Source organism: Emydura macquarii, unplaced genomic scaffold, assembly GCF_026122565.2.
Source record: "Emydura macquarii macquarii isolate MOO-44397 ecotype Brisbane River unplaced genomic scaffold, CSIRO-AGI_Emac_v2 contig_719, whole genome shotgun sequence".
Lineage (NCBI taxonomy): Eukaryota > Metazoa > Chordata > Testudines > Chelidae > Emydura > Emydura macquarii.
Window position 1 is genome coordinate 2,604,872 of NW_027130856.1, and position 26,457 is coordinate 2,631,328.

At 40.6% G+C, this 26,457-nt stretch overlaps 1 protein-coding gene across 2 annotated transcripts in view; it reads left to right on the plus strand.

The window, feature by feature from the left end:
• Positions 1-26,457, plus strand: part of ZEB1 (zinc finger E-box binding homeobox 1) — a 199,483-nt gene that overhangs the window by 159,825 nt on the left and 13,201 nt on the right. For both annotated transcript variants that reach the window (XM_067542592.1, XM_067542593.1), the window contains exons 4-5: positions 2,397-2,558; positions 9,114-9,316. In XM_067542592.1, the coding sequence (XP_067398693.1) occupies positions 2,397-2,558; positions 9,114-9,316 (365 nt within the window). The remainder of the gene's footprint in view (positions 1-2,396; positions 2,559-9,113; positions 9,317-26,457) is intronic.

A 26,457-nucleotide genomic window follows, 5' to 3' on the forward strand; every position in this document is an offset into this window, starting at 1 on the left:
TCAATAGTGGCCAAAAGTTGTTACTAATTGAAAGAGGTTTAGTAGCCTGTATAAAGTGAGTTGGTAACCTTGGACAAGTTCATACTGGACTTGAGGGGGTAAGTTGCAAACACTGTTCTTCATGAAGAAGACTAGACTGGGCTCCCTTTAGGTCTCTTCAGTCTTGAGGTTTTGCTGACAAACGACACAAAAGCAGTCCCTTTCCCCGAGGGGCTGATTGCAGTGCCTCTGTAGCAGCTTAGCCTGACTTTACGAGAAAGGAAAAGATGAGGAATCCATCACTGGTCTTTCGCATGGTAGTACAGAGAGCTACTATGAGTCACTAGACAGGTCCTAAACTGAACTAGAGTTAATATCTCATTATTAACTCTTCTGTTTATAGTAACATTACAGAATAGATAAAATAGAATGTGTCTCTTCATTTTCAATACTAGGCTATAATATACACAGCTCCTTTTTACTTAGTATATATTTCTTCAGTAATGCTGATAATAATCTCTTTATAATTTAACAGAATCTATGTAATATTTTTTTTAAATAATCAGATAAATTAAGATATATGCTTATTGCTCAGTACTTAGATACTACAGTGATAAGCACTATACAAAATTGTGGGATTATTCAGAAATATATGTTCACGTTTTTTAAATCTCGGTATACATATTTTAACAGTAAGGTCAGTACCAAAGAAAACAAAGAGCTACATTATAAATGACTTTACAGTACATGGGTCGGTGAAAATTGTCCCATGTCATAAATAGAATCTAGCACTTGGATTATAAAACAGAAAGACCAGTATAAGACTTCACACTGTGAGACAAATGGTAAAGCTTTACCTTCTTATTAAAATATATTCCACATTAATAATTGAGGATGAAGTATATAGTAATTTACAGTTAAAGCTTTCATGGAATGCATTTCATGGCAGTAAGTGTAAACTGCATGAATAATGTATTCAAGCAAATACTTGCTAGCAAATATTAGTCATGCTATGGATTATGTAAAATATTTAACTGTTTTTGTTAATAGTGAAATACAGTTTTAATGAAAAACAAATGAAGTTAATCATTGATTGTGCCAATTTTAAACTTAGGTGATTTGGAACGGTACTAATTAGAGCTGAAGCAAACTGTTTGATACCCATAACCAACCCTGCTGAACAAGCTTCTCAAACTGACTGCATTTCAGCCAGCAAGTGTTCTTTTCAGTGAAAATCTGCATGAATATGTCCTTTAGTTTTACCATAATGAACACACTTTAGATATAATTCAAAATCATGTCTTGATGGCAACAAATTCAGCCTTGCAATTGCAGGACCCAAAGAAGCTGCATGAATAGTAGGTGCCATTCAGAATAGGATCACTGAATCATGATCAAGAATCTATCATTTTATCCCAAAATTTTGGAAAAGATGAGTGGAACAAAGGAGCCTAACGTGGGCAAAGTTGGAACTTTTTTTTTAATTGTCCTAATTTATTTTATTTTTGTATTATCTTCCACTAATCTAAAGATGGAGGAAACATTCAGGAAGGAAATCCAAAAAGGGAAATGAAAACACAATGCCATAATTAGTGGTTTGAAGGAAAGTCTTGATAATCTATACCTTTTCAGTCTGTACACTTTGGAAAACCCTTGGTCCAACTGGTGGGGTGGAATTGATTGTTGTTCCCAATAGGCTGGCTTTGAGTGATTTCCTTTGACTGTGACTAGAAATTAATTATGTCTTACATGTTTCAGTTTACTAGTGTGTTAAACATGTTGAAAAAAGAGTATGAGTTTCCTTTCATGAAGGAGAAAAATAGTCTTATGAATTAAGTGAAGGACAGGACGGCAGGAGATCCACATGCTATGCCTGGTTTTGATACAGACTTTGTGTGATATTGAGTAAAATCTCTTAGAGACACTGCCAACTTGAAATCTAGTCAGTATCCAATAACAGATTTAAAATATTTTGTTAAAAACACTGTCCCCAACTCCACCTGCTAATTTTATGGTTTTACAATCACATTTTCCTTTTTCTTCCCCCAATTGCTGTGTGAAAGACAAACACAGACGGGACAGTGACTGACTAAATAACTGAGCCTGCAAGGATAACAGTGAAACAGACTATACACATAGTGCTGTAAAATACACATTATACAAACAAATTTTGATTTTGTTTAAGTTGGTGTCTCTTTAACTTCACTATGCCACAGTTTCTCTATTTGTAAAACTGGGATAAAAGTCTTACCTCATAGGGCTTAACCTAAGACTTAATTAATATTTGTGATGCGTATTGAGATTCTTGGTTGGAAGATGATATAGAAGTGCAATATATTATTTGTCATGTATGTATTTTTTAAAATGTTTTCATATGACGTTGAGATTCCATTAATAAAACATTTTTTTTATTTTAGTAAAAGAAGATGAATGTGATTCTGAGGCAGAAAATGAACAAAATCATGACCCTAATGTTGAAGAATTCCTTCAACAAGAAGATACAGCTGTTATTTATCCTGAAGCACCTGAGGAGGACCAGAGACAAGGCACACCAGAAGCTAGTGGTCAGGATGAAAATGGTAAATAATATTTCACTAATCAGTAGACTTTATGAAATTAATTAAACTGACTGTTTGGCTAGAAATTCCTTATATTTTAGAAACATAAGGATGCAGGCATATATTGTAGACTGTGCAGCTGTTGAAATAAATGGAAGTTCAAACCACTGATTGTTTTGTGATGAGGCTATAATCAAGCAAAAATTACTTTTAAGGTTTCTGAAGCTTAAATGGCCTTAGGTTTAGCACTGACTATTTATTTGATGATAGATTTCACTTATACCCTCTTACACATTCTATTTCACTTACTTGTCCTATGTGAAAGTAACAATTGATAATGCGATAATTAAAACATTTGGATTTAGAGTATTTGTAATGGGAATTGCTTAAATGGAAGTATAAGTGCTAATCTACTATAAATAGAGTGTAAAATCAGTCTAGAATTGTATTTGATAATTATATATAAGGATATAATAAAAAAATAAATATAAATGGATTAAGTCAAACTAACACAATTTCTGTAAAACTAACTTGTGTTTCTGTAACCATCTGCTTATTTGAAAAATATAATAAAAATAACTGGTAAAGAAAATGTGCTAGATAAAAATTCCTTGAAGATCTAAATAAATTATGGCAAGTTCCTTCACAAAAGACTAATAAAAAATAGGAAACACTGGCTTACCTACAAAATCCTCTTCTGTAATAAGAAGTGGTTAAGCAGTAAGAAAGAGTAACAATTAATGGTTGTTTTTCAAAGTGGAGATAAATTGTAAGTTGGATAAAAATTATTATTTACAAAAAATTAAATAAATTTATTTTTAAAATTTGAAACATACATTTTTATAGTTGAAATCAAATTTTTTGATTTACATGTTGCTAGTTCTTTCTTCCCATTTTATAACCTTAAATTGCAAAAATGGATGTTCTGTACTAATTTTTTAAAATTAGTTTCCTAATTTAAAAATTACAGATTTTACACAGAGATTTTTTTTCTATTAAGTTTCTTACTTAAAATGCTGAGCTGTACTGAAAAATACTGATCTGAACAGAAAAGACAATTTCAGGGCCTTATTGAAATCTTACTTCAAGAACAACACAAACACAATCATTGATAAGCAAGTAGCCCATGGTCTATTTACAACCAACATCACCTTCTGATGTATTGAACCTCCACAAATCAAGAAAACTGAAGTGCTTTCACCAAATGATGCTCCTCCATCAGCCATTTGAAGTAAATGGGACTTGTATTCCTAAAACACTTAAGGCTGGGAATTTCAAAAGCACCTAGGTACCTAAGTATTGGCTTAGTAGGCTTAGGGTCCTATTTTTTGGTTTAGGATTGGTTTAGGATTCTATTTTTGAAAATTATGGCCCGCCTGTATTAAAAAAAAAAAAAGTTCAGTTACTTTGTTAATCTAATACAAGTTTAAATAAATTGTGTTAAGACCTAAGCAATTTTGTTTTGAAGTGATACAGATTTTATGCCATGCAGAAGGAAGTTTTTGTTTTTTAATAAAAAATAAAATATTAGCCCCTGATGTTGCAAACACTTATCATCATCAAACATGCATAGCTTACTGAGAACTGTTGCACCAGACCGGGTGACTACACTTGAAGGGTGTCTCATGTAGTGAAATTCTTAGATCTGGCTCAATCCTGCAAATCCATGAATATCTTGGAGCAGTGCCAGATAGGGTCAGGGCTTACACCCCTTTGCACATCAATGGAAAGATTGAGAGCATGCTGTGTTAGGGTATATTTGTCCATCCTGGCTTCATGCTTGGAAAGCATGCAATGCTGCTTTTCAGTGTCATGAGCAATTGAAGGATGGCCAGATCTCTGCAAGATTGACATTTCACACAAAGTCAAACCAGTTTATGCTTAGGATTTGGCACTAACATTGCATATGGAGTGTGTCTAGCTGCTCCAAGTCTGCCTAAAGGAGGTTCCAGATTTCTGTTCCATATATACAGGTAGCACAGAGGTTTGAAAGATCCTGAATTTTGGGCTGGTCTAAGTTAGTGTAAGTGTCCTACCTTGCAGGGCTAGAGCACCCCCTATGGTGGCATGGTGGAATTGGTATGCCCATTGGAGATTTGGTCCGGTTGTCTGGTGTGCAGTTGCGCAATCACACAATAGCAGTTCAAACCTCCAGAGGAGAATTAAGTAAACAACCAGTCAGCCGGTAGTTCAAGCCTCCTGCCTGGGGTGAACAGCAATAGTCTATGGCTCAGGCCCCCTAGATGTGGGCTTAAGCAATTACACAGTCTATGGCCCTGGCTTCTTTCTGGGTGAGACCTATGGTTCAGGCCTTCTAAAGTGAGGGCTGAGAAAATAAAAAAGAATCTGTAATTCTGGCCTTCTGGCCTAAAGGTTCATGCATAGCCAGCCCCATGTACAGGACCGGAGATAGGGAGACCCAGACCCACCCTGCTCCACCAGGTCCCAGCCCAGGGTTCCAGAAGTGACGGTCTGTCCCGCCACAGTGTCAATGGTTGCTGTCTCACATCCTGACAGTACAACCAGACCAAAGTTTTGTTTTGCTGGGCTACTTCCTACAAGCTCCTGCTGGCGCTGCTCCATCGCCATTGGGACTTGGCTCTCAGTCCCGTGGTCAGGTGGCCCTCCCTCCAGCCTCTCCCTGGGGGCTTCCATCTCCTGGGCCAGTGGTTTGCCTTTTCTCCCCACTGCCAGTTGTAGGATCCACTGAGGACTCAGCACCTTGGGAGGGGCATCTGCCTCCTTCCTAGTCCAGCCCCAATGGAGCTGTAGGATCCTGCTCTTATACTTCCTGTCCCACCCCTGCACTTCCTGTGGGGGTTAGCTGCACCCACCGGGGGAGTTAACCTCCTCTATACTGGAGGGAGGCCATTGGTTAACCTAGCTACGTCGCTCCGAGTGTGAAAAGTTCACACATTGGGAGACATTGTTAAGTTGACCTAAGCCCCAGTGTACACTGTACTAGGTCAATGGAAGAATCTGTCAACCTAGCCACCACCTCTTGGAGAGGAGGATTTTCTACAGCGATGGAAAAATCCTTACATCACTGTAGTAAGTGTCTATACTATATTGTATTTAGTAGAGACATACCCTGAGTCTCAGCACAGACATTTTTGCTTCCATAAGTGAGACAAGGACTTCATGCAGGAAGGCAGTGAGACATTTTCATCAAAGAATATCCAGTTTGCTGCGACCATTTGCACTCTGCCTGCAGCCTAGGTAAATTAACTCATCAATGCTCACCACAATACTCAACCACTGGGAGTTCTGGTGGCTCAGCTCTAAGGTTCATGCGATGAGACATTCAACCCCATAGTGGAGACAGAATCTTGGAGACCTTGGGGGGCAGGGCTGAAATTATCTCACAAACAGGGCAGCATCATTGATGTAGTCTTGGTCAGTGAAAATTTCTTGACCAATCTCGATTGACATGTGAAGCAGCAAGTTCTAATATCCAGTTGATAACAGAATAATGCTGGGGAGAGAATGCATCCCACCCACATACTTAGGATCACGCAGAAACATGGAGAAAGCCATGTATCACTACACACTTTTGCACCAATACCAGTGTGAAGACTGCACACCAGATTTATCTGAACATCTGGAAAGACCACTCCTTTCAGTGCAATGAAAAATGCTGACCTGTCAACCAATTCAGAAGCAGCTTTGATGTCGATATATGTGACATGCAGGGGTGGTTAAATTTTCAGTGCACATCAGCCAGAAGCCAGAGGTAAGGACAGTGTCTAGGGTCAACTACCCAACAGTGAAACCAGATTTCTGTGGAGGACAATGTCTATTAAGGAGTGGATGCATCCTACCAACAGAACATGAACGAAGACCTTTCCAGGGACCAATAATAATGAGATTGTCCTGTAGCTGCCACACTTTATGTAAGATCTTTTGCCCTTGTACAGGGATACTATGATGCCATCTTTCCATTCTGCTGGTACTTTGCCTGATGTCTACACTTTTAAGAACTGACCAGTGCTTACTGGTTCCAAGGTACCATTGGCAGCTTGTGTGGAATACCATCAGGTCCGGCAGCATATCCATTTCAGAACATATCCATTTCCTTACATGATGAAGGATCTGCGTTCATCCCAGTGTCTGCAGCCATGTAGTTTGCCAGGTCTGGTGGCTCTGAACAATTGTCAGCATGTGCATGGTTTAGTATGCTTTCATAATACGTTTTCCTTCTGTCCAGGACTTATCCATCGAAGAGCAGAGTGAGTTGCTTGGTTTTGTGATGGGGATATTAGAAGGCTCTTATGGCTTTCAGTCAGGAGTGTGTTGACTCTGTAGGCAGGATGCAGATTGTTGTACTTTATGCTATCCTCTGCTTCATAAGCCAGAGAGTTGATAAAGATCTCATGATCATGTTTTTCCATGGCCTGGAAAATGCTGCTCAGCCATTTACATTCTTGGATATCTCCCTGCTTGCATGCTTCTGCCTTTTTCACTAATATAGCAAAGGCCTCTTTAGAGAGCCAAAGTTTCTTGCACGACTGCTGATGCCTCTTATTCCAGCAGTGGCAAGTAATACACTGATACACATGCTTAATTTTAAGCACAAGTGGGCTCATTGAAATAACTGGGACTATTCATCTGAGTAAAATTATGCACTTGCTTAAGTGTTTTTGCAGGATCAGAGCCTTAATTTTCAATATTTTGTGTTTTATCTATTGCAGTTCTGTAAAATTCAAATAAAATACCTGACCAATAGTGGTATTTGAAAAAAAAATGTAATTCATCATAAATTATAATCTAACGCTGCAAAAGCACAAACTCTCAAATTAGCTTTACAAAGCCTCAACCTGATTTAAATCAATGATTAAAAAAAATCAAATGATTTAAATTATGAGTGAAATCATTTAAAGGCTTCAGCCTGGTCATTGGTAGTGAAGTATTCTGGAAATCATCATGCTGAATGCTGATGTTCAATATAACAACAACTGGGAGGAGAAAATGGACAGCAAGGCAGAGAGACTTGTCAGTGACACAAAACTAAGCACCTTGTGAGATACCTGAAAAGTATGCAGTGAAACTGGGGAATTAGGCAGCATGATGGAAGATTAAGGGTGGGATTTTAAAAAGCATTTGGTTTAATTCTGTTACCATTTTGCCCTTGACTTTATTGGAAACAGTGTTAGGCCACAGCAAACCCTTTTAAAAATTCCACCCTACAAGTAACTTAAACAAATGCAAGATACTGTAATACACATTGAGTGGTATTCACACTGGAGTGGAATGTGTTTCCACATCACTCTCCATCACTTAAAATGAATTATAAATGGCACAGAAAATAGACATTATAGAAAGATAATGATTTGATGACCACACCCTTATTGTCGTGTTCAGTTTTGCTCATCCCACCTATAGATAGGCAGACCAGAGATTGCAAGTATCCACAGTAGGGCAGCAGAAACAGTAGGTTTTACGTAGTTAATGTGCAAAGATGAGCCTTACCTCCCCTGAAAATGCAAAGACTGAGAAGGAACTTACTTGAGAGACACAACACTATAAAGAATATCGTGAAAACTGATCTGAGTCTCCTGTTTTCCTTGTCCCTCTATGCAAGAACAACGGAACACTCGATAAAACTGAAAGGCAATAAATTCCAAACAAACAAAAGGAAATGCTTCTTTATGGAGCATATAATCAACCTGTGGTATTAACTGCCACAGGAGGTCATCAAGATAAATAATTTAGAAGTACTTTCAAAGGTACTGGCTAATTTTATGAGTATGAATAACATTTTAGTTATGCAAGATAAAATAACGATCCATGGGAATTTACACCTTATGCTTCAGGGCATAATATCATAATCAGTGGGGTTAAGATAGAAATTCTGCCCCCTCCTTTGCAATTGCTCTGCACAGTTGGATAATTTCATTATGGCAGGAATTGCCTTCCATTTCCTCTGAAGCATGAAGGATTGGAGATGCCAGAGGCCAGGTACCTCACTTTATAGATCAATAGTCTGATCCAGTATGGCAAATCCTACATTCTTAAAAGCAAGTTTTTATTAATCTGAAAATAAAGTAAGAGACTTTTGAAACAATGTACTTATTTTTATTGTTAAATATGTAAGAAGATTACCAGCCAGGATGTTTACAATGTTATATATAAGTTACTTTCTGTATAAGATAGTTATGTATAGATATCTATGTAAGAGTTCTTGAATATATGTACTTACATATAAAACCATAAACATGTCTACTCACACATAGTCCTGTCTAATCATAGAAAGATTCATTCTGATTTCACTTAATGCTGGTGTAAACCAAAAGTAACTCCATCAAAGTCAGTAGAATGACACCAAAGTGAACTTGGTCTGATGTAAGTGAGATCAGAATCAAATCTGTTTCCATCAGTGCACATCTACCACAGGTAATGAGTGAGTGCATGCTAAGACTGAAATAACAATTCTTATTCTGAGGTCTATTCCTCCATGTAAATTATGGAAGTCACATGAACTCACAGATGTGAAAATACATCAACATGTTTATCCATATTAATGTACTAGATCTTTAATTTTTATCTAAATAAAGGTATATTGTCTGTCCTTTACAGGAACACCAGATGCATTTTCCCAACTGCTTACCTGCCCATATTGTGACAGAGGTTACAAACGCTTTACCTCTCTTAAGGAACACATTAAATATCGCCATGAAAAAAATGAGGATAACTTTAGTTGCTCATTATGCAGTTACACGTTTGCATATAGAACACAGCTTGAACGCCACATGACATCACATAAATCAGGAAGAGATCAAGTAAGTGATAGTTTTATTAATTATATATTGATTATCATATGTAACAACACTTATGAAGACTTATTTGTTATATAAGCAATAATGCCGAGCTAAGAGTGTAGGTATACCAGATTACCTACACGCTGAAGTCCTGATCCTATGATCTTTGCTTGGGCAAACTTGCTATTCAATTCATACTTTTCTCTAGGTAATGTGGGATTAGGCCCCAAATGAGGTGCCTTCAGCCGCTAAAAAAGTGCAGTTATGTACAATAATTGCATTTCTTGGAGTGTTTTATTGCCTTTATAGATATTGTGTTTTCTTGATTTTTGTACCAGTTGGCTATTGATACCTGAGCCATGTGACTTTGCCAGATGTTATCTCAGATTTTGTGGTCAACCAATCACATTTTTCTTTCACAAAGTCAATTTTATAATTTTGAATCTTCAGATGCATTTTTCTTTCTTACTGCAGAAAGTATCATTGTCTTTATGAAATATAAGTTGTAAGTAGGTTCCTTATGGGCATTTGAGTAATTAAAATAATTGTTTGTACGTAATTAAAACAATGCAATACTAGAAGAATCAACAAAAAGGGCCAAAAATTATTCTAAACATGTTTTTCTATGATTCACAAGCTGATTCTGATCCTGAAAGGTGCTGAGATCTCTCAGTGCCTGCTGAGATAAATGGGACTTGCAGGTACTCAGCTCCTCTTTTCCTCTTGTATGGACCCTCAGGATTGGTTATGATGTATGATCTTGGTGTAGCTGTTACTTTAGCAAGTTGTAAGTAACTTTCCATTTGAATTTCATTGATTCATAATTATTTTTTTAAAGCCAGAAGGGACCATTAGGATCATTGAGTCTGATCTTCTGCATAATACAGACCATAGAACCTCACCCATTCATTTCTGCATCAAGCCCACAACTTCTGTTTGAGCAAGAGTATATTTTTTAGAAAGATATCCATTCTTAATTTAAAGACTAAGTCACCAAAAATTCATCACGTCTCTAGATAAATTGTTCCAGTGATTAATCATCGTTGTTAAAACATTGCACTTTATTTCTAGTCTGAATTTGTCTAGTTTCAGTTTATAACCACTGGATTTCAATTTACCCTTTTCTGCTGTATTAAAGAGCTGTCTGCTATCAGAAATTTCTTCCCCACGTTAGTACATGTGAACTGTGATCAAGTCACCTCTTAATCTTCTCTTCAATAAGAAGCTCAATATGTTTAGTTTAAATCTGTCACTATATGGCTCTCACTATAATATTTTTCAGTTCTCAGATCATAATTAAAGCTCTTTTCTGAATCCTTTCCAATTTTTGAAGTGTGGACACCAGAACTGGACACAGTATTCCAGTAATGGTCTCACAGATGCTGTACATAGAGATAATATTACCTCCGTACACCTATTTGATATTCCCCTGCTTGTGCCTCCAAGGATCATGTTCCCAAGTAGCCACAGCATTGCGCTGGGAGTGCATGTTCAGTTGGTTATCTACTATTACCCCTAAGATCTTTTCAGTGTCATTACATTCCCATCTTGTAAGTGTGGCCTATGTTCTTTGTTCCTAGATGTATGACCTTGCATTTTGCTGAATTAAAACACACATTAAAATGAGGTCACCATACCAAGATATCCAGGTTGGTTTGTATAAGTGACTTGTCCCCATCACTATTTACCACTCAACCAAATTTTGTATCATTTGCAAATTTTACAAGCAATTATTTTGTTTTCTTCCAGATCATTGCTAAAGACATTAAATAGCATTGGGTCAAGGGCAGATCCTTGAAGAACTCCCCTAGAAACACTCCCATAAGATTCCCCATTAACAATTGCTTTTTGAAAACTATTTGTTAAAATGTTTTTAATCCACTTAATATGGCTGACATTGATTTTTGTATAGTGTTAATCTTTATCAGAATGTCATGCAGTACTAAGTCAAATGCCTTACAGAAATCTAAGTATATTATGTCAATAGTATCTTTATTAACTAAACTTGTAATATCATCAAAACCAGTATAAAATTTGTTGACCTATCTTTCATAAAGCCATGTTGAATGGCATTAATTATGCTACGATCTTTTAAATTTTTATACAGTTTTGCCTGGGATCACTGTCAAGCTAACTGGCCTATGATTACCCAGGTCCTTTGGTTTACCCTTTTCAAATATTGGCACAACTTCAGCTTTTTTCCTGTCTTCAGGAACTTCCCAATTGTACCAAGAAATCTAAAGTTCCAGAGGGGGTAGCTGTGTTAGTCTGTATACAGCAAAAACAACAAGAGTCTTGTACCACTTTAAAGACTAACATTTAATTTCTGCAGGCATAAGCTTTCATGGGCTGCAACCCACTTTGTAAGAAGCTTATGCCTGCAGAAGTTAAATTTGTTAGTCTTTAAAGTGCTATAGGACTCTCGTTCTTTTTGCAAGAAATCTAACATTCTCTTTCACTTGCAGTAGGAATAACTGTTTGGCAATCCTGTCATACTATTTCTTGTATTCTGCTTTCTAGGTAACTATTTAGTAACTACTTCAAAGTAATTTATCTTTGGCTCAAGAAGCTTGTTAGTTGTTGGTACTAAAGTTTTTGGCCTTTTCTCTAAAAGTCTCTGAATAGTGATCGTAATAAATCAGTGTGAAGACTTGTGATATTCCAACAAAACAGGGTCTCAATGCCATGAATTCACCAACTTTTTTTATTGAGCTCTTTGTTTTTTCATTTTGACTTTTCTGCTAACCATTTGCCAGTGCACAGGTAGAGCTTGATGTGGTGTGCTTCAAATCAGAGAATTGTTCAAATGAGCCATTCATGAATTATGAGCCTTCACCTGTTGTTAACTCATCTGGAATCCCTCAGTGAGCAAACTGCAATTTACTATACTATTACATTACTATATGATGTATTGTGCAAACCTCATTTAAAACTAAAAAACAAAAACTCATCAGTAATCTGTCAAGAGGCAAACTGTTCCGTTCACTTGAAACAGATCTGTGCCAGCCTTGGACCAGGTGCATTCAGGAATCTCTAGAGATTTCAGAAGGCTTTTTGCATTCTTTTTCCCACATTTATTACAGACTTCACATTTTGGATACTTTTCTTCTATGGCTGAATTTATGGCTGACCAGAGGAGGATGTCTCAGTCTCTGGGCATGTCTACACTACAATCTTAAATTGATCTAGCTTAGGTCGACTTACAGCCACCACAGTAAATTACTCCATCTGTTGGTGGTGCACCTCTTCACCAGGAGTGCTTCCAGTGATTGAAGAGGGGCAGTGTGGGGGTCTGAAAGCCAGGGCTCTCAGCTCCTCACAGCTCCCCACAGGGAGCCTTTAGCAGAGAGATTCACTCCTGGAGTCCGGGCAGCTGCCATGCTCCCAGTGGGGAACCGAGAGCCTGAGGGAGCAACTGGGCTCTGTACTGGGAACAGCAGCCCTAGCCAGGAGTCTGGGTGGCAGCCCAGCATAGAGTGGAGACTTGGCAGCAGACTTCCCATACCTATTCTAGGACACATTGCTCTCCTTCTATTCTGATATAGGAGGGTAGACCTCAAATGATACCCACATGGCAGGAACAGAAATGACTGCTTCTACCTATGCTATTGGACCCCCTTAGAGACCTTGCTGGGATACGTGGGCATTCTATAGCTTGCAACACCAGAGAGAACAGAGAAGAGCCTATTCTCTTCAACCCTCTTTACCAATACCTATGCCAGAGGAAGAGATGTTTGAGGAGAAAGAGGTAAGGCTGATAAAGAGGTGACACCTCTTACTAATATATCCTCCTAATCTCCTGATGAAGTTGTCATGTCTCCACCACCTTCTATGGCAGATGACTTCAGGCAATTTTAGGATCTGATGAAGCAGATGGTTGACATACTGCAGATTCCCTTACAGGAAGTTCAGGAGTCCCAGCATAAACTCCTAGATATTTTACACACTTTAATATCTGTGAAGATTGCCATTCCAGTCAAGGAAACTCTTAAGAAGCCCTCAAAGACCCTTTGTCAAACCCCTGCTATCACATTGCCTACCTGCAAGAATGTGGATAAAAAGAATTATGTTCCAGATATTTTCTCATCCAGCTCCAGATTCCTGTGGAGGCCATTAATGAACAAGGCAGACAACATAACTCAAAGTCCACCCCATACAGTAAGGATCACAAGAGGTTTGATCTTTTTGTTTGTAAATCCTACACTTCAGCCACACTTCAGTTCAGGATAGCAAACCATCAGACACTCATGGCCAAATACAACTATCTAAATTCTAACAAATTTAGTTCTTTCATTGAGCAGTTTAAGTCAATTATACAAGAGGCTCCTGGCAAAGATTTCACTCCAGGCCTCTTTGGATATGGCAGATATTGCAGCATGGTCTGTTTCCACTGCAGTGGACATGAGAAGAGTGTCTTGGATACAGTTATCAGACTTTCCAAGAGAGGATCAGAGTACTGTCAAAGACCTCCCCTTTCACAGTCACAAGCTCTTTGCAAACTTGACAGATACATCTCTCCACACTTTAAAGCACTGAGTAGCCACACTGCGATCCCTAGAGATTTACACTCCTGTAAATAACAGGAGATTTAGTAAAAACAACGAGAGTCCTGTAGCACCTTAAAGACTAACAAATTTCTGCGGGCATAAGCTTTCAGATTGGGTCTGAATAGGGACTTGGAATGGTTATCTCATTACAAGAAATAATTGTCACTGTTCACACATTCTCACCTTCTAATCCACGGTTATGAATAGGCCTCATCTACCCTAACTGAACTGACTTTGTTAGCACTTGCCCTCCCCATTGTTACGTTTCTCACCCTTGGATGTATATATATACCTCCCGTCTGTGGTTTCCACTTCATGCATCTGATGAAGTGGGTTGCAGCCCATGAAAGTTTATGCCTGCAGAAATTTGTTAGTCTTTAAGGCGCTACAGGACTCTCGTTGTTTTTGCTGTATACAGACTAACATGGCTACCCCTCAGGAGATTTAGTAGGTCTCAGATGGCACAAAGAGCACACCCAGCCCCATATTTAGTATATCAGAAATCCTCTGAACCCCTGGCCAAGAGACCAAGATACTCAAAAAAAGAAACAACCTTCAACTACATCTTCACAGCCTCTATGTCCTTCAAGTGACAGTGTTGATGGCTTAGTCAGCCAGCCAATCAACAAGGTCTTACAGCTGCAACATCTTTCTCCCCTCCTCTCCCTTTTGGATGCTGCCCGTCCATTTTCAGGATGCATTCCCTATCCCCATCCCTCTTCAGGGACATCTCTCTCAATCACTTGGTAGAGCAAGAGGTGATTCCTAAAAAGGATGGAGGCCAATTTTAGACCTCAGCTCTCTAAAGAAATATGTAGAGACAAAAATATAGGATGGTGACCCTTGCACCAATAATTCCTTCATTAGAAATAGGAGGTAGGTTCACGATTCCCAACCTACAAGACACATATTTTCATGTCCTAGTCACTCTTCACAGAAGAGGTTTCTTCGTTTTCTAATAATCAATGAGTACTATCAATACAGAGTGCTCTCTTCTGCACAAAGGGTATTTTAAAAGATTATGGCAGTAGTTGCTGCTCACATATGTTCTTTGGGTATAAATGTTTTTCTGTGCCTAGCCAATTGGTTGATCAGGGCAGATTGCATCAGGAAGTGTTGATATCAGTAAAGGTCACATGTTTCCCATTTCACAGCCTGGGCCTTCAAATCAACCTCAAAAGGTCTGTTTTGACTCCACTATAACATCTAGATTTCATAGGAGCTTCCCTGGATGCAATGACAGGCAGAGCATACCTATTATCCAACAGATTTCTCACACTAGCGAGAGATTCAGGAGAGTCCTCAAGTACTCGAAGAGATTCTCTTCAACTGCTGGGACACACGTCAGCTCACATCTTTATAGTGCAGCATGACAAACTACACCTCCGAGGTCTATAAGGGATGCCTTTGAACTGTTTACGAACCAAGCAAACACAATCTAGGCAGGTTACTGTCAGTTCCCCCATGGTTTCTACAATCATTCAACTGATGTTCTGTTCTGTTGCAGACTTCCCTTTACCTTAGTAATAACATCAGACACTTCACTTTTGTGGGGTGGAGAGGCCACATCTGGGGCCTCACAAGATACAGGAAAAATGGTCACTACAACAGAAGCTGCTCCACATCAATCTTTTGGAATTGAGAGCCATCAAAAATGTTTGCCTACACTTTCTACCGCAAGTCAAATCAAATTCAGTAAAAATAATGACAGACTATGTGGCATGCATTCTACCAACCATAAGGGAGGCACAAGTTCCCCACCTCTCTGAGTCAAAGAGATAAAATTCTGGAATTGGTGTATAGCTAACCACATAGTCATCTGAGCTTCTTACCTCTCCAGTATTCAGAACACCATGGCAGACAACCTCAACAGATATTTCTTTCTAAATTACAAATGAGAACTGAACTCTAGATCCTCCACAAAATATTCTTAGTCTGGGAGGTCCCAAAGTTCATTCTGTTTGCCCCGGCAGCCAATGCAAGGTGCATCAGATATTGATCTGGATAGGGAGAGGGTATTGATCCATAGGAGACGCATTCCTTATCTCATGGATGAAAGGACTTCTCTATGCATATCCACGACATTATTACTGTTTAAGGTTCTCAACAAGATTGAGCTAGAGTCAAATTGCTTGCACGTGGCCAAGACAGGTCTGGTATCTCTATTTGATCAGACTCACCTCTCGCCCTTCATGGAGGCTTCCAATTTGTCCTCATCTACTGACCCAGGATGCCAGTTGAACACTTCACCCAATTTGCGCATTCTGAGACTCCAAGCATGGTTCCTCAATGGTTCTTGGGAATAGAGATATCCTGTTTGTCAGAGGTACCATACATTTTACTAAATGGTAGAAAAGAATCTACAAGAAATACTTATCTCCAGAAATGATATTCTCTTTGGTGTAATAGTCATCAGATTTTAGCAACTCACGCTCTTCTTCCCATGGGTATTGGATTATCTACTGGAACTGAAAATGTTGGGTCTTTCTATCAATTCCATTAGCAGCAATAACAGCCTTTGACACAGCCATAAGGGGTTTTGCACTCTTTGCTTACCCAAGTACAGCAAGTCAAATTTCTCCTGACAAATGATATATCCCACTCTGAGCTGGAACTTGTACCTAGTACTTAATTGGCTTATGAAACAACTAGCCACTAGCTACATGTTGTTTATTAGATTTATCAATGAAGACAGCCTTCTCAGTTGCAATCAATTCTGCTCGAAGGGTGGGAGAATTGAGGACCTAACCAGCAGACTGCCTAGTTACAATATTCACCAGAGAGAAAGTGTTACTATAGGCACATCCAAGATTTTTACCTAAGATGTCCTCAGAATTTCATATTAATCAAACCATTCATCTCCAAGTTTTTTCCCCAAAACCACACTGGACTACTCAAAAAGCCATGTTCCTTATCCTAGATGTCAAGAGGGCATTAACCTTCCACCTAGATAGGACCAAATCAGTTAGAAGATCCACTTGACTATTTGTATCCATTGTTGACAGAAACAAGGGCTTCATAATTTTGAAACAGAGATTATCAAAATGGATCTCTGGTTATATTAAGATTTGTTATGACAGAACTTGTGTTCAACTCCCTTTGAGAGTGATAGAACATTCCAAAAGAGCACTATCTACTTATATACCTCACTTAAGGATATACCACTTGCAGATATCTGTAGAGCAGCACCTTGGTCATCTGTTCATATTTTTTCTAATAATTACACTTTTATACCTGCAGCAACATCAGATGCTGCTGTAGCCAGTGCAGTTCTCTCTTCTGTATTGGACTCTGCTCTGAACCAACCACCTCCTTAATAGGGATTCTGCTTGGGAGTCACCTGAAGTGGAGCAGTCACAGGGACAGTACTCAAAGAAGAAGGAGAAGTTACTTACCTTGTGCAGTAACTGGAGTTCTTCGAGATGTGTGTCTCTCTGTGAGTGCCCCGCAACTTGCCCTCCTTCCTCTCTGCTTTGGAGTCTACCTTTGTGTTGGTGAAGAAACTGAAGGCGGCTTACCCGCGCAGCCTCATATAACCAAAGCACATGGCACAAGGATGTATGGGGCATATGCATGTGCTGAAATGGGCACTGCTACCAAAAATCTCTGATCAAAGGTGCAAGTGCACCTGAAACTGACATATCTTTCAAAAATAAATTCCTGTCTGTAAATAACGTTATATAATTTGTATAGTGGGAGAATAATTTGTTGTGAAAATATGGACTACCTTACTGTGATTCTTAATTAGCTGCTGCCTAAAAAATTGATCAGTTTAAAGTTTTTTCTTTTTCCTGTAAGGGCCTAAACTTTTATACTGATCATTTAGATAATTTTGTTCTAGCTATTTACATATCAGGAAAATATATTTGTAATAATTCTGTAAATAGAAGGAATGAACACAGATGATATAGTTATGCCATTGTGTTTTTGTATGTCAAGTACTAGGTAAGGTGGAAAAATGCCGGAATACGAAAAAATATGTTGGGGTTCACTGTGACATTTTCTTAAGGACATTTTAGTTTTGCTCTGTATTAATGATTTGTGAATGACCGATAGCCATTTTTTGTAATTATATAGTGCTATGGACACAACAGAGGGAAGGCACATGAAGAGTTCTTAAAGAATTTATCTAGACTGGGTGCATGGGAAAATCATTTACTTGTAATTCTGATTTTCTACAGATATCATCTTGCAGGATTCTCGCTACTGAGTTTCAACGTCCTAGTATGAGATAAGGGAACCCACCAAGCTCTAAAGGTGTTTTGGTCCCTAAGGGCCATGGTAGTGGCCAGCAGCAGGCCCTTAACTATACTTTTGATAGTTGCATGCCAACGTAGACTATCAGTCAGGGGTGCGGGAACCAGGGGGTCATGCCCACCCATTTTTTAACATGGGTATAGTAGCCTCAGGTAGGCGCTGTGCTTCACAGTGAGGGAGCTGTTAATGTGATCATCTCCCCTGCCGCAAAGTGTAGCCCCTGCTTCTAGCGCCAGCCTCTTCCCGGTGGGGGGGGGCTTAGCCCCCCCACCACCACAGGATCCAACCCCCCAAGGCTACGCCCCCTTGCCAAGCCAGATCTGGGATATGGTAAGAGCCACCAGGTCACTATGGGGAGCCCCAGATCCTCCACCTGTCTTGGGTGGTGCACCCCAGAGGTGGGGACATGGGCTGGGGACTGCAGTCGAGCACCACAGGTCCCCACCCAAGGCAGGTGCAGTGTCTGGGGCTTCCCCCAGTAGTCTGGGCTCCCTGGGCAGCTCTTACCATGTCCCGGATCTGGCTTGTGGGGGAAGGGAGGAGGCAGCGCTCCTGCTATCAATTGCAGTCTTAAACCAGCAAAGGCTAAAAATAATATTCTTCAAGAAGATGCAGACCTGTATTTTAAGTAGGTTCTGCGTGCCTAAGCTGGAGACTTGCTTAGCAGCACCCACAGAGGGGCGGAGATCGCATCTTGTGCCTGTAGCCCCTTCCCAGGCTGTATGAGGCAGCTCCTCCGGGACCCCCCTCAGTTCCTCCTCACTGCCTGTCAGCTGGAGTCGGATATCTGTGCGGTTGTTGCTTCACAATCTCACAAATTTATATCTTAGCCTAATTTTGTTGTATATGTAGTTCATAGTTAGTTAGCAGTAGTGTTAGTTAAAAATTATAGTGTAAAGTATAGTGTTAGTGCTCCCCAGTGATGCACTTTCTGGGATTCAAGCATTGTCCTTCGTGTAGAGTGTCAGTTCCTCACAGCGACCCCCACACATGGTGCTTGCTATGCCTTGGCGAAACCCACCTTGAGGAGTGCTGTTCAGTATGTAAATGGTTCAATAAGAGGACTCAGGTTGCGTGGTACCTTTGCCTTAAGTAGCATCTGCTTGAGCAGGCCAAGAGGCCTGATCTGGTACCAAAGCCTTCCTAGGGCTCCAGATCACCCTCCAGCTTGGAAAGTGCTGCTACCTCATGAAGAGGCACAGGAATCATTCTCCATAATCTGTGCCAAAGAAGAGGTTGCATAAGACTGATCAGGAGTGCTCCAGGTCCCAGGGCAACTCCTCTGCCTTCCTTAAGAAAAGCATGGACCGGAACAGGGCCAGCTCTGGCTCGCGGGATGGCACGGGTGCTTCTGACCTTCCCTTGGTACAAAGGAGGGAGGGCAGACACTGCATACTGTCAACTCCCATTCCAGCCTCCGGGCGTCTATTGAGTTCTGTATCAGCAGGAATGATGCCGGTACCGACAGGGTCAGTGGCGTCAACGGACCAGACTGTGGCAGGTCTATTCTGCCTTTCAGTCCCATCCTTGCTGCTGGCCCAGGACTTTGCAAGGCTGGCACCCACAATGGCCCCCAGTTGGAGCATGCTGCTGAAGTCTCGGCACCTCATCACGAAGCACCCCTTCCAGGGGTTGGTATGGATACAGTACTGGAGACAGTACTGGTACAGGGATATGAGGGATTTTATTCCCATCTGGCCCCAAACTCCCTCATCACAGCAATGAATGACAGGGCCCAGCAGAGTATATTCAAGTCCTCCCCCAAAGACAGAGACTTGAAGCACCTAGATGTTCTAGGCAGGAGGATATACACGTCATCATCACTTCAGATGAGAATTGCAAACCAGCAAGCCCTGCTGGCCAAATATGACTTCCTCAACTGGTCGATTATGGCCATGTTTGAGGAACACTTGCCCAAGGCCTCCACGGATGAATTCATTTGTTTGTTACTGAGGGCAGCTTGGTGTCAAAAACATGGTTGCAATCTGCTCTTGATGTGGCAGACTGTGGCCTTTGCAGTTACTATAAGAAAGGCTTCCTGATTCCAGAACTCTAGGATTGAGCTGGATGCCAACAAGCAATTAAAGACTTGTCATTCGATGGCTCAACCTTGCTTTCAGACAAGACTGAAGAAACTCTGTATTCCTTCAAAGATTCAAGGGCTAATTTAAGGTCTCGGGGGGGTATATATGCCACCTGCACAGAGACGTCACTCAAGCTCGGGACCCAGCCACTCTGCACAACCTCCTTTTGCGCCTGTTAAACACCCATTTTGACTCATTGGTCCTGAGCACTGTTCCAGTTGTTCTTCCTCCCCTGGCTTCCCCCTCTTCCTTTGGACACAAGGTGGCTCACTTTTACAATGCTAGGGTCTTGAAAATATCCAACAGCTTGGTCCTAGACACTGTCAGATGGGGCTACACCTCTCTATAATGCCTCTTCACACACAACCCTTCCAATTCCTCTTCAGGAACCCTTTATAAGATACTATTTGAACAGGTCAGCTCTCTTGGAAATGCTGGAGGTGGTTCTGCAAGAACACTGCAGTCGAAGGTTCTACTCCCAATATTTCTGATACCAAAATCCAACGGCTAGATGAGGCCTATCTTCAACCTCTGTAGACTCAACAAGTTAATCAAATACATGAGGTTCCACATGCTCACTCTATCAGCTACCCTCCCTGCTTTTTCTTAGAATGTCTGTTTTGCTGCTCTGGACCTTCAAGATGCCTACTTTCATTTGGCCATTCTGCCAATCACAGAATGTATCTTCGCTTCATGGTAGGAGACCACCACTTTCAGTATGCGGTTTTCTTGTTTAGCCTCTCTTCTGCTCCTCTGGTCTTCACCAAATGCATGGTGGTGGTCATGGCATATCTCAGGAAGAAGGGAATCCATATCTTCCCCTACCTTGATGAAGGGCAGCTCCAGAGAGGACATGCTCACCTATGTCAACATCATGCTACGCTTAATCAACCATTTGGAACTCCATTCTAAACACCTTCAAGGCAACCTTGCCCCTGCCCAGCAAATATAGTTCATTGGGGCCCAGTTAGAGTCTGCAAAGTCAAGAGTATTTCTGCCGACTCGCCGCTTCCAGGCCATTTGACAGCTTTGCCTCAGTTTGCAATCACAACCATTCACACAGTCCATGTGTGCCTGAGCTTGTTGGGACAAATATCTGCTTGTACCCAGGTGGTCTATCTTGCCAGGTTTTGCCTTTGTCCTCTCCAGTTTGGCTCAGGATGGTTTAGTGCCTTGCCTTACACTCTCTAGACATGTTGGTTTGCCTTCTTCCGTCAGTCTTGGAGCTCCCATACAGTGTCTGCCAAGGCATCCCCTTTGTTCAGCCTTCACTGACCATGTCAGTGGTTACCTTCTGGGTTGGGGAGCGCATCTAGACTTGCTGTGGGTGCAAAATCTGTGTTTGGAACAGGAGACTTTACTCTATATCAACATATTGGAGTTTTGGGCCATCCACAATACATGCCATGCTGTTGACTAGTTCTTTCCTGCCACCCAGAATGTACAGGTTCACAGACAGACTGTTGAGCTGAAGAAGTATGTTGTTTATTTGCTGCTTCAGGGAGTGGTCAATCCAACAAAAGAGGGCATAGCATATAGTTAAATGCAAGTGTGCCCACACATTCAGGTGCTTGCCTTAAATACACCATTACAATGTTATCCATTATATATTGTAGAAACACTTTTTCTGCCTAGCAGTAAGACTGGTTTGCTAACTCAGCTCTTTACCTGATCAGATAGCTGGCTCAGCTTTTTATCTGGCTGTTCTCTTTCTTTGCCAGACAAGCAGACATCTTTTCATATGTCCCAACACCTAAAATATACATTCTACATATCACATTCTACACGTGCCTTCCAGGACCAAATAAGCATTAAGTGGTTCATATATTCTTGAACAATACCACCACAATGTACTATGTGAAGAAACAAGGGGGGGCTCACTCCAGAGCACTCTGCCTGGAGGCAATTAACCTGTGGCAGTTCTGTATCAAAGAGGACATCACCCTGATAGCTGTCCACTTACCAGGGGTCCAAAACCATCTTGCGGATCATCTCAGCAGGCTTTCTCTCCAAACCATAAGTGGACTCTAAAGACATCCTTCAGATGGTGTTCGCAGTGTGGGACATTCCCACAATCAACCTGTTTGCAACAAGGGAAAACAGGAAGTGTCTCCTATTCTGCTCTCTGGAGGGGCTCAGCTCTGACTTCCTCTCTGATGCTTTCCACTGCAGCTGGAAGTCAGCTGTACTGTATGCATTCCCTCCTATCCCAGTCCTTCCACAAGTCATCACCAAATTCAAGGCGGATAGAACCAGACTCATCCTGATTGCCCCAACGTGGCCAAGACAGCACTGGTTCTTGGATCGCCTCACTCTGTCAGTTCAACCTGCCATGCCACTTCCTCTCCTCCCTGACTTCCTCATACAGAACCGCAGCCAAACCCTGCATCTAGCAACCAGCTCCCTGCACCTCACGGCATGGCTGCTGCATGGCTGAACGAGCAAGAAGGACATTACTTGGAGATTGTTCAACTGGTCCTACTTAATAGTGAGAAGCCTTCCATTAGAACAGCCTACTTAGCAAAGTAGAAGAGGTTTTCCCCGTGGGACCCATCCAGTGGAGGCTTCCATCCAGAACATCTTGACTACCTGTTACACCTTCAGGACTTGTGCCTAGCACTCAGTTCTCTGAGAGTGCATTTGAGAGTGAGATGTTGGCATTTCTTACATCTATCCAAGGGAAAACTGTTTTCTCCTATGCCATGGTGATGAGATTTTTGAAAGGACTCTTCCATTTGCATCCTCCAGTCCAAGAGGGGACCTGAACAAGGTTTTAGCAACTCTAAAGGGGCCTCCATTTGAGCCCCTGGCTTCTTGTCCGCTGCCACTCCTGTCTCAGAAAACTGCGTTCTTGATAGCCATTACCTTTGCCTGGAGGGTGAGAGAGTTGCAGGCCCTGATGACTGGGCCTGCTTAAACACAGTTCTCTAGGGACAAGGTGACGCTTCAGCCACACCCAAAGTTTGTATCCAAGGTGTCTTTCAGTTTCATTTGAATCAGGCGGTGTATTTGCCTGTATTTTTCCCCAAGCCGCATTCCTTCTAGAGGAGCTACACCTCCATACACTAGGCATTAAATGCTGTCTAGCCTTCTACCTGAGCAGAACGGAACTGTTTTGTGTTTTGCCTCACCTGTTTGTATCGTATACTGACCATATGAAGGGACCAGCGGTCTCTGTCCAGACTGTCTCTAAATGGATAACTTATTGCATCAAGATTGCTTATGAGATAGTGTCAGCAGGTACCTCAGCAGGTACAGGCACATTTGATGAGAACACAGGCAACGTCAGTGGCTTTCCTCAATGACATGTCCATATTGGATATTTACAGGATGGCCCAGGGGAGGGGCTACAGGCACGAGGCATGAGTGCTGTGCCTCTACAGGTACTGCTAGGCAAGAATCTCTGGTTCTGGCACATGGGGTGAGCACAGAATTACTTGGAATACATGTCTGCATCACATCTTGAAGAACCACAGTTACAGTAAGTAACAATTTCTTCTTCTTCAGAGGATTCCCCAAAGAACTGCCCTCTTTCAGAATAACTGCTCTTTTTTTGCTGTTCTTAATGGGAGTGAGGCCTCAGGTTCCCTCAGGGGGGAAAAGTTGTTCTCCACCACCCCTTTCAAAATGCCCACTGCCTCCCATTTTTTCCAAGAGAGTGAAGTCAAGCTGCCCTAAGGGAAGAGATACTGTCTCCATACAGTCAGGCTACCATGTTCCCTGAGGGAAGTTTAGCTTCACTTCCACTGAGAATAATGGGAGATGATAGTCATTTTGAAAGTAGGCAGTTCTTCATAAAATAGAATATTCTGCAGAACATTATTCATCAGTCTCTGTTGAAGAGGAAACATTCATTCAGAAAGAATGATGGAAACATTACCATTAATTCTTTATAATAAGACTTCAAATATAGTTTATGCAGATTTCAGTGAGTTTTAACTATAAGAGAAGTTTGAAAAGTCTGCTTTATTCCTTTTTATTTTTGTCCCATATTATCTAATCTGACATAAATTGCTAAATTTTTAAAGGATCCATTTTAAAAATTACATTTTAACTCTGGAGTTAATTATTTGCTCAGAAAATTCATTGCATATTCAGAAAGTAAGTGCTGTAATTTTTGAGAGGCGAGGTTGTATCCTTCACGCTTACCAAAGTGGCTTAATCTCTGCTTTTAATGCACAACTCCACTCAGTCTTAACTTTGGAATCACAACAGCATTTCCATAATTAAACCTTATTTTGCTGTTTGTTCAATCTTTTTTTCCCACAATACATAATCCTGTATGCCTTCTAAGTTATGGACTTCTTTCCGTACTCCGAAATAAAATCCTAAATGACGAATGGTTACCAAATACAAATTTATAGATGCAGCAAACACGGAGATGAACATCTTGGAGGCATGGGCCATCAAATGAGAAGCTTTAAAAATGCCTACAATGATACTCAACGTGTGTACAACACTTTGAATATATAATGTACTATAAAAGTGCTAACTAGTTAATCTTCATAACACTCTGACAGCTAAATAACAATTGTTACATGTACAGGCATAGAAAAATTAAATGATTTACCGAATACTACAAAGTGAACCAGAGATAGAGTTGGAATTAGGAATTGGGTGCTCCTGGCTTCCAGGCTTGTCTTCAGTCCACAAGTGACCGCAAGGTCACACTGCTTGGGCATCACATCAGGTTATTGCAAGCCAGCTCATATCCATGACAACTATATTTTACCTTAGAATCATTGTAAATTGAAGCAAGAGTCAAATAACTTCCCCGGTTGCATAGAGTTTAAGGCCAGAATGGACCTTTAGACTATTTAGTCTGCGGTCCTGCATATCACAGGCCATTACATTTCACCCATATATCCTTATTTTGAGCTGAATCACTTCAGTTAAACTAAAGCATTTCAACCCTCAGAAGACTAAATTGTTGTATGCCACAGGCAGAAAACAGGAGAGACTGAAGTACCACCAACGCCAAAGGCCTTCACAGGCAGGGAACTGATTAGTGAGACATGTCCAGATATTCTTAGTAGGCAATCCACACCCTGTGCTACAGAAGCAGGCAAAAAAACCTCCAAGGTCCCTACCAATCTGACCTGGGGGGAAACTGCTTCCCAAATCCAAATTTGGTGGTAAATTATACTCTGAGCATGTGAGTAAAACACCCAAGCAAAGCATCTAATACCTCCTGAGACTACTGGCTCATCCCAGCCAGTTTCTTGTCACTAGCCTTGGCCAACCTCTGATGTTTCAAAGGAAGGCAAAAAAAAAAAGATAAAAATGTGCATTGGTGAAAAAATTCCTTCCTGATCCCGCAGGTGACCAGCTGTATCCCTGAAACATGAAATTAAAATAGGTTATAGCCATTATCATGATACAGAACTACAAATGCTATGAGCCTGCCGGGTGCAATGCCCATGAAGGAGGGGATTGAAAAGGAGGAGTCATAGATTCACAGATTCCAAGGCCGGATGAGACTACCACAGCCATCCAGCCTAATCTCCAAACCTCCTACTACATGCACAGGCTGCAGAAAAATACCTAATCTTATTTTAAAGATTCCAAGCAATGACCAATCCAACACCTCCCCAGGCGCACTGTTCCAATATTTAATCATCCTCACTTCTAGGAAATTGCATCTTATCTCAAGGTTGAATTTATCCAACTTTATTAATTTTCAGCCATTGGATCTTGTTGTACCTTAATTGGCAAGACTGAAAAGCCCACCACTATCAAAAACCTTTTCCATTTGTAAGTAACTATACACAATAATTCAATCACCTCTCAAACTTCCTTTCAGTAAGATGAGGAAGTTGAGCATCTTAATTCCAGCCCCTGAATCGTTTTTGAGGCTCTCCTTTGAACACTTTCCAGTATTTCTAGAGAGAAACAATAAAGTATAAAATAGGCTTCTGGAGCCTCAAATAGCATATCTTATACAGTTGTTAGCAAAAATATACAGCTGCATCCAAATGGTGGGAGAACATCATGGGTCTAATTTTTCATAGACGTCTTTGCAGCAAAGTTAATTTTAAATAAATATGTTTTTATATAATAAACTAACTTAATTTGCTCTAGCAGTAAAATTTCCTTTCTCTCTTGCCTCTATAGGGAGAATTAAGCAGCTCTGACTGTACTTGCAAAAAAAATATACTTGGTCAGTGTTTAGATATATAAATGTATACATATAAACTATTTATACTAAAATAGATAAAGGTGTATTTATTTAAACTTATCTTTCCTGGCCTCTACTACTTTAAAATAATTGTAA